The sequence below is a fragment of the Anastrepha obliqua genome, chromosome 3, assembly GCF_027943255.1.
Source record: "Anastrepha obliqua isolate idAnaObli1 chromosome 3, idAnaObli1_1.0, whole genome shotgun sequence".
Lineage (NCBI taxonomy): Eukaryota > Metazoa > Arthropoda > Insecta > Diptera > Tephritidae > Anastrepha > Anastrepha obliqua.
Window position 1 is genome coordinate 76,283,529 of NC_072894.1, and position 13,650 is coordinate 76,297,178.

A 13,650-nucleotide genomic window follows, 5' to 3' on the forward strand; every position below is an offset into this window, starting at 1 on the left:
AATCTCCACTGATTTGAGAAAATTAGTTTTTGAGTACAGAAGTATATTAATAAGAAATTCTTTGGTGAAAAAGCTGATTTATTGCATTTAAGCAAGTCTACGGTACAAACTATTTGTAACAACTTTGAAACATCCAATTCTCTGGAGAGTAAGGCGCGTAGTGGCCGGCCCAAGAACTCAACCGGAGAGATGTATCCTTTATTCGCAAAGCAGTCAATCAGAATCCGAAAATACATGCTACTGATTTGGCCCAGGAGGTAGCCGAGAGGCATCAAGTTGTTGTCCACCCATGCACAATAAGCAGGGCCCTTAAGTTCCAGTCACAGGAGTTGGAAACCTCGTTTTCATTGAAGGAAATATGAATCGCTTCCAATACAAGACCATTTTGGAACAAAACCTGATGCTATCCGTGGACAAACTAGGCCTAGGCTCGAGCTGGATCTTCCAGTAAGATAATGACCCGAAGCATACTGCGCAAATCGTCAAGGACTGGCTGCTGTATTATGGTCCACGGCAACTATATTCACCTCCACAAATCCCGGACTTAAACATTATTGAGCATGTTTGGGAGCGAAAGATTCGGAAGCACTCTATTACTAGTGCTCCAATCCTCAAAGAGAAGTTGCTGCAGGAATGGCAGAATATGTCCGTGGAGGAGCTTGAAAACTTAGCAGTTTCAATGCCCAGAATGCAAGCAGTCATCGATGCTGGCGGTGGCCCAACAAAATATTAATTTCCACAAATTTAATCAGTTTTCCTAGATAATTCTTATTTTCTAGGTTCGTATGTACACTTTTGTCAGTGCCTTTTTTTGGTTTTTCGTGAATAACTTTTAAAGTAAATACTGAAAATATTTTTTTTCACATTTGTTATATAATTAAAACAAAACTACATCATTACATTTCTTTTAAATGCTTTAGATCGTGAGAAATTAAGAAAAAAGGGTCGTACGGAGAGTTTTGTCCGCAACTGTACATATTTGGTACATACATATGTATCTATTTATGTATGCGTAACGAAACATTTCAAAAATGTTAAAATTATTACATAATGTTGTCTTATTTAGTAAATATTTACTTAATTTATGTCATTTATAATTCGTATTTCTCATTATTACAGGACGCTGTCTGCGAGGGACCCCATGTAGACTCTGCTGCGTTGCCACTCGAACACAGATCTGTTTACGGCCCACCTGCACCTTCGCCCGTATATGGTGCCCAACAGGGTCCGTTACCCGCAGGCGTGAGCAATGAAATTTCCGAAGATGCTTGGCCACTTTCCACCACTAACGATAGCCCACAGATTAAACATTTGCAAGTGCAGTGCGAAAAGACGCACATGCGCGTCAACATCGAATTCGATCGCCCCTTCTACGGTATGATATTTTCAAAGGGCTTCTACAGTGATCCGCACTGTGTACATTTAAAACCGGGTACTGGGCACCTTAGCGCCACATTTGAGATATTTCTCAATAGCTGCGGCATGACGAGCTCGGCAAATCATAATGCGGCAGGTTATGGCGCGCCAACACCCTCCGGCAGTTACGTTGAGAACACCATCATCATACAATATGATCCGTATGTGCAAGAGGTGTGGGACCAGGCTAGAAAGTTGCGTTGCACATGGTATGATTTTTATGAAAAGGCTGTCACATTCCGCCCATTCCAAGTCGATATGTTGCATGCGGTCACTGCTAATTTCCTTGGCGATAATCTGCAATGTTGGATGCAAATTCAAGTAGGCAAAGGACCGTGGGCTTCCGAAGTGTCGGGCATTGTCAAAATAGGCCAGACAATGACCATGGTGTTGGCTATTAAAGATGATGAAAACAAATTTGATATGTTGGTACGCAATTGTGTAGCTCATGATGGCAAGCGTGCGCCCATACAATTGGTCGATCAGAATGGTTGCGTTGTTCGTCCTAAAATTATGAGCAAATTCCAGAAAATAAAGAACTTTGGTCCATCGGCATCGGTAGTCAGTTTTGCATACTTCCAAGCGTTTAAATTCCCCGACTCCATGAATGTGCACTTCCAGTGCGTGATACAAGTGTGTCGCTATAATTGCCCTGAGCCAAAGTGTGGTCTAGGACTACCGGGTGGTGAATATGGTGTACCACAAATCAGCAACAATGCGCTTTCAGCAGAATACGGCGCACCAGAACCTTACGAACGCAACGATTACGCGTTGGGCGGTCTACCACCAGCAGCCTACCCAGATCCACGCCACCAAGCTGCTGATGCTACTGGCGCTTACTCTGAAAATCAACCAGATGTGGTGCCCTCACCACAAGCGCAAACGGCCGGTGTCACAACCCCCGAATCTGGATTGCAAAGTTCCCAAGCGACACCACAAAATGCAAACGATTTACATATGCCACCACCACCACTACCTGGGCAACCTGGCCAGTATAGCACAGTGAAGCGCAAGGATGAAATCGAGGGTGGCAATCTGGTATCGCTCGGTGGGCGTCCACGTTCAGTTGAAGGACTCGATGATTTACGCGGCGTACGTAGACGACGCGATACCTTTGATATCGTGGTAAAGCCACGTATTTACAAACGAGACACGCAAGAAATGACCGATGTCAATACAAGTCGAACTATTCAGGTGGTAGCGCCAGGCGATGTGAACTTTGCGCTCAACAATAACTCTAATAATGAGACCGTAGTTATACAATCGGCACGATCTGCTGATCCTGAAACGATTTGTATGTCTGTGCCGAGCTTTGTCGGTGGTCTGGTAATGTTGTTGTTGGTGCTAGCTGTAGCATCTCTAGTCGCCGCATTCCTCTTCGTGCGAGTACGGCATTTTGATCGGAAGGGAGCCTCCATGGCGTATGTTAATTAAACAAACAAAACAGAAGCAATGCACTAAGCGGATATTTCATCCACAACCACAGCCTGCTACCACCTCCTATGCAGTTAACAAAGGTGTGCTTGCCAGTCGGAGGTGGGTGAACGAACGAACTGACGCTTATACATATAACACATACAACATCGATTTGTCATTACATTAAACTCTCCAAATCACACAAAAATATGCATGCGTACATCCGAATAGGCTCGTGCGTCTATATAGATATAGACATAGAAATATATGCACGTTTATGATTTCGTGTGTGCGCCTGTGTGTTGGTGTGTGTACGTGGACCCGATCATGATTTCACCACCTGTCTTTATTTGCTATACTGCCAGTGGAGGCGGAAACCCAAAATCGAATATGCAAATGGTTGAAGGTGAACATTGTAGAACCATGTTGAATTGCAGCCCATTCTTCATCCCATCATAAACAAGAGGAACCTTATTTATAAACATGTATTTCACTGCTTCTAATTTATTTAATTTATTTATTTATTCTATCTATTGTACGAAATGTGAGAAATAAACATTTTTAAAGATACAGCTTCTTTAATGTTATGTTGTTAGGCTTCCCTAATAAATGCGTGAATATTTTCGACTCATCGCCTGGATTGTGACGTACGTGGGTACGATGCTCCAGTTCGTTTCAGACGAAATAACCTAAGGTTCACTTTAAAATTAATATATGTATGTATATGTACTTAAATACCAATAAAAATTTATGAAGTATGCGATACGAAATAATAAAAGCAAAAGAAAACATATCTTACAAATAAGTTAATGTAGCAACGTGTGTATATATTAAATTATTTTTATTTAATAGACCTGAATAAATTTGTATTTGACATGAACTGATTTTGTTTTTGATATTACTTTTTGCATGACATCGTATTGGGTTAGGTTAAGTTAACTCGGCTGGCATTAAGCCATGCATAGACCTTTTGGTCCCTAGCGATACCAGATGGAGACTGGCCTCTATTAAGATTTTAAGTAGACATCAAGTAGGTTGTGAACCCTTTTAACAAATCCAAGTAGCGCTGGAAGATCTATTTCTGAGATATACTCCAGACCCTCAAACTGTGGTTCTCCCAGGCATTTAGAGCGCGTTTTTGATAATGTAGGAAAAATACCCAGAAGGTCCTCTAAAGTTTCTTCTATATCCTCTCTGCACTTTCTGCATTGGTCGTCACTAGCAATGTCTATCTTTTAAGCTAATGCAACCAATAGATTATGGCCCATCAGCATACCTATAATAGCTCTGCAGCCTTTTCGTGAGTGCGTAAGTACGAATTGAGTCAATTTTTTGTCGTTACTTACTGGGGCGGCAGCCCTTGTTCGGGAAAACCCCGAGTCGTTCCGGTAACGTAGAACCAACTGCCATGGGAATGTAGTGCTTGAGTGACCCGGTACCCAATAGATGTGCAGCCTTCTGTTTGCTGCTAGCTTTTCTATGGCTTCCCTGCTCCGTTAGATATTTTTGGACATAATACAATATGAGCTGATTGCTTTTATTCTTGCTTAAAATATTAATTATTGAGTTATTTTCGGTTTTTGTGTATGCTAGCTTTGCGGCTTTCCCAATAGCAAAAATGTTCCCTTCGAAAATATTGCTCTGATCCGGCAGCTTGATTGGCTGCCTAATCTATAGTGCCACTCCTACTCCGCCCAAAGTCTTAGAGCCTGTGTAATAAGTGCGGAGTCATGTGTTCTGTGCAACTTGTACCTCCTTCCTATTTAGCTCCAAAGATTGTGTAAGTAAATACTCCAGCAGCCACGGACTTTGCTGCAAGAAATTTCGCTGTAAAGTCAATAGGTGGTGTTTCAAATATCATTTCAAGCGGTGCCATAGGAGTGGTTTTCATCGCTCCTATTATGCACAGAGCAACGAGCCGCTGAATCCTTTCCAATGGCATTAAATATATAACTTTTCTTGTTGGCGTCCACCATACCAAGGCTCCCTATGGCAATACCGGTCGACCTCTTGCCGTGTAGCATCAATGTATCAGTGAGGGCGATAGACGCCAAGCAAGGCCCAGCATTCTTTTATACAGGATTCGGCACTCGAAGTGTAACTCAATTTCAGACCGCTAAGGGTCATTGCAATATATTTGGCTGGAAAACCACAACCAACTATTGTTCGTGAGCTCGAGCACCATAAAGTAAATAAAGTTTTTGTTTATTGCACGATTACTCGTTACAATGATACTGGTAGCATCGCGAAACGTCACGGAGGTGGTCATTAAAAGACTGCAACGTCACGTGAAATGGCTCAAAATGTGAAGCTCAAGAAGCGACTTGAGCAAAGTCCCCGACGAAGCGCCAATCAAATGGCAAAAGGACTGACCATAAGTGCTTAATCTCACACCAAAGCAGGAACAAGTCAGACTTGAGAGAGCGAAGGAGTTGCTTCGCTTGGCGGAAAGCGGTCAATTTCCGAACATTGTGTTTTCTGACGAGAAACATTTTCAAAATGAGCAAATCGTAAACTCCCAAAACTATAGAGTTTATTTTACCGACCGTTCATACGAAAATTTGAGTCATCGATTGGCCACCCGGAGGCAGCACCCACCACAGGTAATGGTTTGGGCCGCTGTAACCACAGATGGGCCCTCTCCAATCATTTTCATCGAGCCTGGCGTCAAGATAAATGCGAAAAATTATCGGAAAAGTATTCTGGAGCTTACTTTCAGGCCGTGCGCTAACAAACATGCGGTGGCAGACCATGGACGTATCAACAGGTCTCGACATCGTCTCACAAAGCTCGAATGAACCAAGAATGGCTAAAAATCAATGTTCCGAACTTCATAACCAGACGTGAATCCGATGGATTATTTTCTTTGAACCATTTTGGAGAGCAAGGTCCGAACTAAAAGATTCGCCAGCCTCGAGGCGCTGAAAAATGCTATTGCCCACGAGTGGGCCCAAATACCTGCACATTACATTCTGGCAACTTTCGATTCATTTCTGGACCGTCTAAAGGCCATAGTCAAGGCAAAAGGTGGTCATATCGAGCAAAAGTAAATTGATTCCTAATTTTGTATTATTTTCACACATTTTTACTTTGAATTGAATAAAAGTAACGGAAGATATAAAATTTACAGTTTTTATTAATCTGATAGTAAAGCAGAAAAGTTGGATGTACAATATCCCCATCGGACACTGTTCGGTTGAGACTTCCACCTCTAGTGAGAAAAACAGATCCAACAACCACCTCCAATCAATACGAGACTAAGATTTTCTCCCAGTAGTCTCTCTATTAACTCGAAGCCCATCGGTCTAAAACCAAACAAGGGAGGGCTGTACACGGAGAAACCACCTTGAGAACATCCTGCTCTGTCAGCTCTTCAGCCATCCAGTTTCTTTCATATACCCTTTATCCGCGAAATATTAGGATGCAACCAGGAAAGATTTCAGACATTAAGGTCATTAGTTTCAATCATGGACGAATTTACGACATCTGACGACTCGCTCACTTGGCGCAGTTAAAGTCAAAAGCTGCAAATCGACCCCAATGGAATTTTTTTGTATCGGCACTTTACGCCCCCAGCCGGCGCGATAGCAAATAATAATAATAATAATATACAAGTTTTGTATGTAAATTCCAATGCAATTCAAAATTCAAATTTGATCTGGAAATGTCAAAACTTCATTTATGTTGTGCACTTTTATCGTGATGAAGTTCAAGAATGGACAGTATTATTATTAAGTATTGTTTCGATAGTGGTAGTTTTGAAAGTACTTCCTAAATTTTAAATTATAGTGGATAAATTAAATTCAACATATTGACTATCTGTAACAGTTGACGACATGGTCTTCACTCAAAGTGGAAATCACTCGGTCCCTATTCTGTTGGTCTCTTATACAAACCGCGTTCCAAAGTAGATAGTTCCGATTAGTGATGTCATCTATTGGCAATAACGTCGGAAAGGTAGATCCTTTATTTAAATACAGTCAAAATTGTCCGGCGAACAACATTCATGGGATGTGTTAGCAAAAATAAAAAATTCCAATCGATCAAATCACAAAGACATATTTTTTGAACCAAAACCCGTAAGAATTACATAAAGAGGAATAAATATAGTAAAAATAGAAGCAACCTCATTCACAACCAACAAAAAATTAATAATTTTGTGCTTGTTAACGGTTAATTAAATTTAAAAAGTGCTTGAAATTTCTTTTACTTTGTGCATTATCTCAGCCAAATTTTAATTTGATGCTTTTTATACCGTAATTACATAAAAAATAAAATTAAAATAAAGCAAAATATTCAGTGTGTTTAATAAATATAGCCAGGGCCTTATTGACCCCGTTTTTACGATTTTTTTTTTATTTAATATTTATAATTTTTTTATATATAATTATATATAATAAATATATAATAAATTTTCTTTTTAAATATATCTTATAGAAAACCAAATAAATTTAAGTTTCAATCTTTGTGCAAGTTAAAAAGGTTCAACAAATATTCCTCAATATTTCCAACTTTTTAATCAGAATTTTTAGAAAAATTCCAATTATACAGTTTTTTGCAGATTGAGAAACTCTCTGATAGGACATTGAGCTGAAACAAAACAAGGTTTATTGAATTCAATTAAATCATAATAGGACTATGAATAAGTTCGTGCGGTTTTTTTCGAAATTTGAATTTCGGATCATTCCCATGGCTTTTAAACGTTTGGAAATGGTTGATTGATCAACTCCCAAAGTTTTTGCAACCTCTTCTTGCGTTTGAGCCGGATCTTGATCGAGCAATTCCTCCAATTCGGTATCCATGAACTTTGGCGGCGCGGCCAAAATCACCACTTTTAAAGCGTGCAAACCACTTCTGGCACGTTCGCTCAGCTAGAGCATGCTCACCATAAACTTCCACCAAGATACGATGACTTTCGGCTGCTTTTTTCTTCATATTAAAATAATGAAGAAGAATTCCCCACAAAAACACATTATTTGGCACGAAATTCGACATTTTCAAGGGTGGTAAAAATATTGTTGTTTACGCTTCAAATAAAAAACTTATACTGACGTTTGTGCCTTACGACAGTAGCTCTCCAATGAATGTTTGGAAATGTGGATCGATGGAATAATAATCAATAATATTACATTTTGGATAAATTTCATACCTTGTAATATGTCTTCATTAAACTCAGTGCCTTCATTTACTCAAAGCAAGTGAAAGAGTAAGTGAAAATTGGGATATAAAAAAGGGTGAATTTTATAAGAAGCCCCCAGGAACAAAGATTAGAGCTACGTGGTTGGCGGTTGCATATTTGGAAATGACAGTTCATATCCTATCAAATAATTGGTGTAGAATATGCCACGTCCCCATTCCTTCCGCATTTTTCCTGTGATACCTGCTGCGGTGGAACTCAGTAACACATATACGAGTACATATTTTAACCATATTCGCATGGTTATCTTTCTTTAACTATAATACAATTTTAACGATTATGCTATTCAGTAATTGCGATTATCGCTAACTAGACAACAATTTTAGCGCGGTTTATTCAAACGAGAAAATAAGAACTACTGGTTTGAATTCAAATGGTGAAACTAAATAGGTTTATATATCAAAGTTATTTTAAAAAAATTCAAATACGTGGAGATCGTGGTTACTATATTGTTGACTGTATTTTTCTTTTTGGACTTATGTTGGATAAGGTACCGAACTATCTTTAAGCGAAATTATCTTTCGAAAAATCGGTTCTCCGGAACGATTTGATTGTACCTAAACTGTACCTCTGCGAGACTGTTTTTCGTGAAAGCTGCCCGTATCTGGAACTCGGTTCCAGCTTCAATTGGCAGCAATTTAAGTAAAAGTATCTCCAAGAATTTTCAGTATTCATATTTTCGTTAACTCACATATAATACGAGTATTGTGCTACATATAGTACATATAATATAATATATCCTGGTCTAGTATATCTTGTTATTTGATTATACTTATAATCTTTGCTGTACTATAAAAGTTCGGTTCATGATCTTATTGTACATAAAAACATTGTTGAAAAAACAATTGAAATGAAATGTTATTCAAGTATTTGGCTTTATTGCTTGGAGAGATGATAGTGAGCCTTCAAACATATAAATATAAATATAAATATAAATATATATAAAATGTTTAAATAATAGTAGTTCAGTCTTACACATGACTGCAGTATAAATTACAGGTACATATTTATATAATATTTACATATGTTTTTGTACATACATATACAGGGTACGCCATGTTGTTGTTTTTGTAGCAGCATAATCATTCTCTGTGCATATACGATGAATGCTGCTGAAGTGACAGTCCATAAATCCGAGTCGTTCCGGTTACGTAGAACCGACTGTCGCGCGAACGCCATCTTTTATGTCGGTATGTAAACGCTGAATAACTTTGTCATTTACCAACAGATCGACTTCAACATACATGTTTTCGATACGAAACAACCGAAATCGACGCTATAAAATCCGAAATGCTTGACAAGGTGATGACAAACGCAGAAAAAAGATAGCAGTTTGTGATTTCTAATAAAGGTGGCCACTTGATTGATATTGTATTCAAAAAATAGTTTTAATAAATTGTAAATAACCAAACCAAATAAAAATACCTCACTTATAAAAATCATTTGTTTTTTCAAAGTTATTCAATGTTTTCATACCGACATAAAAGATGGCGCCACCCTGTATCAGTTCTAGCTCAGTCTCTTTGTTACAGTGAGATTAAGGGTCCATTTAAAAATACCGAAAACAATTAGTAGTTTTATGTACTGCAAATGGATTACCTTTAAAGCTTCTACTTTTTTCGCGGCTCTACGCTTTCTACACTCGGATCGGGTAGCACCTATTAAAAAATAGTCACATTGAATATCGTTAAAATATGTGAGTGATTCCATCACAGATCTATGCAGCTAAACCGTTATCGATACTTCCGCTGGCGAATAATATTTGATTTTCTAATCATGAGACAGGCCAGCTTTTATTTTTGAATATGAGGACCATTCATTTGATAGCAGTGTTATACCATAGATAACACTCATCGATGAACCTGTAGGATTGCAGATGGTTAGAGCTCTCAGAACCTCTTGTAATATATGTATGTATGTATGTTGTATCATCCTCTTTGAAAGTTTCTGGCAAATTTTAAAATTTTCTAAAAATTTTTCAATAAAATAAAACTAAATCTGATTGTCAGCCAAGCACCAGTCCCAAATTACTTAAAAAAAATAATAATACTGCTAAAGCAATCTCAACTTCCTACAAAATTTCACAATTTTGTTTGTAAAAAAAGAAAAGAAGGAATGCAAATTATTATGGTTTCGTCTCCACCAAATGGGAACCAATTCAAAATCAGTTGATTCCATGCAGAAGTATTGGTATTGCATGTACGTACGTACGTATAGATATGTAAGTATATATTTACAAATGGCAATCATAAATAAATGAAGTAAATATAAAACCACATTGTACAATAATACGCAATTAAATAAACCTGTTTTTTTTATATGTACTAAGAAATAATACTGAAATGGGCATTGCACTTCAAAAATTATGAATATACTTGCATATGTACATTAGGGATGTACTAGCTTTTATATTTGGAATATTTAGACAACATTTTAGATCAGTCGCAATACGCAAAGAGCAATAAGTACTATTACCAGGTCATTAATTCTAAGACGAAAAATTCTTTCAATTATTTGCATTTATTTCAGTTAAAATGTAATTTGTTCCATTAGGGTATATCTAAATAGACAAATGATATTAGGTAACAAGGAAGTTTCATATTAACTCGACATACTTAATTATAATTAAAAACTTCTAGCCAATGCTGTCGGAGCTATTTATTTTTGCTGGGACTTCTGAGTTTCTTAAATAAATGTATAATTGGCGCTTACATCTTTTGTTCGTTATTTTGGCCAAGCTGTGGTATTCGTTTTAATATTTTCCCGCAAATGAAAGGACCCACAGTTTTACACCCCCTCCGAACGGAAGACGGTTTATCCATGAGGAGCTTTTTAATCGCAGAAATACACTCGAAGGTGTGTCAAAAAGTTTTTTTTCATTTTGGTGCACCGAATCGTAGTCACGCACCAACCTATTCGGCTAGAGCAACCGACAAAGTGACCCTCACTAATGTATAAATACAACAAACATCCATTATCGAAAAACTTTGTTATCTTGAGAACACTTTGTTTCCATAGCACAATTCACTTATTTTTACATACAATAATGTAATAATACGAGTGTTGGTCAACAAGTCCCTCAAAATTTAAATAAGAACCACATTTTATTCTGCAAGTTTTCTTCTTTTAGTTCGATGCCCTCTAACCAAGCAATATAACTTTACTGAGCCACAAATCTGCTACCTCTGACTCATTTCTTAGTATACGTAACGATGTAATGTTGAATATGCTGGATGAGACAGCACTTCGTGACTTCACAAAATTTTGCCATTACGAATGAGGGCTTGTGCATCAGGGTTAAACGATATGAATGACTCGCGCGCCTCCAAAAAAGCTATACACCCATGCAGACTTCTTCGACTTCGATTTGCCATGCGAAATGCACGGTCCGGACTGTTTCTTGAGCTCTGGTATGTCTATCCATGTTTCGTCTACGATTCCGAAACGTTGCAAAAACTCATTTGGATTGTAGTTGAGTTTCGCCAAACATTCCTTTGCAGTTATCAAACGATTGTTTTCATGCTCTTGAATATGCAAAATGTTGAACAGCTGCACCGTATGCTTAAATTTTCAGGGACTTATTGGTCTCCTCTCGTATGTACGCACATATTTATTTGCTTTATCTGCTTCTGATATTTTGCAACAGCTACAATGTATTCACAAAATGGCTTTTTCACTTATACATAATTTTGCAAAAACAAAGAGAACAAAATTCCGCTATTAAGACAAGCATAACGCAGCATTTTTAATATAAATATAAGTAAACAAGCAATTACCGTCTCCCAACGGTAAATACAAATACTCTTAAATTTTAATTAAGTATAATCCCAATACATATTTAAGTTAAAAAATAAACCTGCAAGTACTGTATATCAAAATAGCGACTAGTCATAAATACACAATCTTGACTTTACGTTTCAAAAAGATTCAAAAGTTAAATGTGTCATGCATATGTAGCTGAATATTAACCCAGCAATATAGTTAGTATTTGTAGTGATTATTGCAATGTAATCTAGGATGTTTGTTTAGTTGTACACACCTTAATTTTTCTAGACTACGCATAATTCGAAATTCAAACCTCAAATAATCTCTATCTCCTAAGCACTCGGAGGTATTTGAGACAAATTTATTCGCACATAAAGCCGGTAAATATGTGTTGAATGAATAACTGAGTGGACGGAAGTTCACTCCTCCACAAGATGGGCCTGGGTTGGGATGGGCGGATATGACTATATTTACTTCTTCAAGCTTTTCTAGAGAACAAAACAGATTAATACATACATTCAAATATAATTGCTTACTGGTAAGCTTCTCCTTTTATATACATAGGTAATTCCTTAAAAAATGTGTATAAAAACATTTGCTTTATATTTTTTCGCACATATTTATTTTATAAAAATAAGTAGTTGAAATTCTGCTAAATTTTTAATTCAATCTTGGATTGCTTTGTTCTTACTGGTTTAGTGTGCAAAAGGATTTGGAAGTTTTAACTACTACATTGAAATATATACATAGATATATATGTACAAATAAACAATTTCAATTTGTATATACAAATATGATATTCATTTATGCAAGCAGCATCCGGATAAATTTACCTGACGCACATATGTATTGTGTTAAACACTGTCGCTGCCGTTACAATCAAAATAATATAAATTATTTATATTCATAGCTATGAACACATGTATGTGTGTATACGTTTTCGTTTGCTTTGTTAAATTGATTGGCAAAAACAATAATTATTATGTTAAATTTCGTTTAATGATTCGATTGATTGTTACGCACTACGGGCATCATTAATTGTTGCAGGCACTTTCACAACCAGACCGTCCATGCTCTTTGTAAGAGTTATTTGGCAACCTAGACGTGACGTATCCGTAAGTTCATAAGCTAGATCTAACATATCCAGTTCCTCATCGCCGGCCTTGTCTGGCAGTTTCTCGAAATCCTCTGGTTTGAAAATTAAATGGCATGTGGAGCAAGTCAAAGTACCCTCACATGCTCCAAAGCCATCCAAATCAATATGATTATTTACCACCACATCCAGTAATGTATCGCCCACTTTGCCCTTTGTATGTATTTCTTGGCCATTGGCACGTAAAAACGTAATGTTCACACTGGTCAATAATTAATATATTGCAATGAGTCTTATGTATGCCACGAGACTTATGTTATAATTAAGTGTAACTTACTCTTGCTGGAGCTGTGTGCCAACAGAAAATGTACGTATGAGCTGTTGATTTGTAATCATATTAAGATTGGATGTCCGATGACAGTACCCAAATTTGTTAAGGGTTTTCACTAACCCGATTGAATTGTTAAGGAACGCAACTCTCGCAGAGCACCTGACTAAAATTTGGACGAATGCCATACTGCCGCTTCGTTAACAATTGAAAGACTCTCAAGTTCTACTCGTTCGATATCACAATCAAGCTTGGTTGTTAGCGCTCGTCTCTGTTTTTTAATCAGCGTAGCACCTATAATTTGAATTATTAAACGAAGCACGGTAAAGGTAGACAATGTGCAACAACTTAATTCAGAATCAAGTGCAAGGCGCTTGATTACAGCAGTGAATTCAGATAAAACACACATCCGCACTCACAGAATATCAAGTTAAT

At 37.4% G+C, this 13,650-nt stretch overlaps 2 protein-coding genes across 2 annotated transcripts in view; one reads left to right on the plus strand and one right to left on the minus strand.

Moving 5' to 3' along the window:
- Positions 1 to 3,667, plus strand: part of LOC129242389 (cuticlin-4) — a 63,008-nt gene extending 59,341 nt beyond the window's left edge. Inside the window, exon 3 of the mRNA XM_054879006.1 lies at positions 1,120 to 3,667. Within this exon, the coding sequence (XP_054734981.1) occupies positions 1,120 to 2,850 (1,731 nt within the window). The 3' untranslated portion in view covers positions 2,851 to 3,667. The remainder of the gene's footprint in view (positions 1 to 1,119) is intronic.
- Positions 3,668 to 12,727: 9,060 nt separating this feature from the next.
- On the minus strand, positions 12,728 to 13,638 carry LOC129240733 (adrenodoxin-like protein 2, mitochondrial). The gene is made up of 3 exons (XM_054876704.1): positions 13,564 to 13,638; positions 13,225 to 13,509; positions 12,728 to 13,149 (listed from the first exon to the last, which is right to left on the minus strand). Exons 2-3 carry the CDS (start codon positions 13,401 to 13,403, stop codon positions 12,810 to 12,812), a joined length of 519 nt encoding a protein of 172 aa, XP_054732679.1. The 5' UTR covers positions 13,404 to 13,509; positions 13,564 to 13,638; the 3' UTR covers positions 12,728 to 12,809.
- Between the last annotated feature and the right edge of the window lie 12 nt (positions 13,639 to 13,650).

Excerpts from the sequence above, each read along its gene's own strand:
- LOC129240733 (XM_054876704.1), bottom strand. The coding sequence starts at position 13,403 with ATGGCATTCGTCCAAATTTTAGTCAGGTGCTCTGCGAGAGTTGCGTTC. Across the intron at positions 13,150-13,224 it reads GGCACACAGCTCCAGCAAGA|TGTGAACATTACGTTTTTAC; the intron begins GTAAGTTACACT and ends ATTATTGACCAG.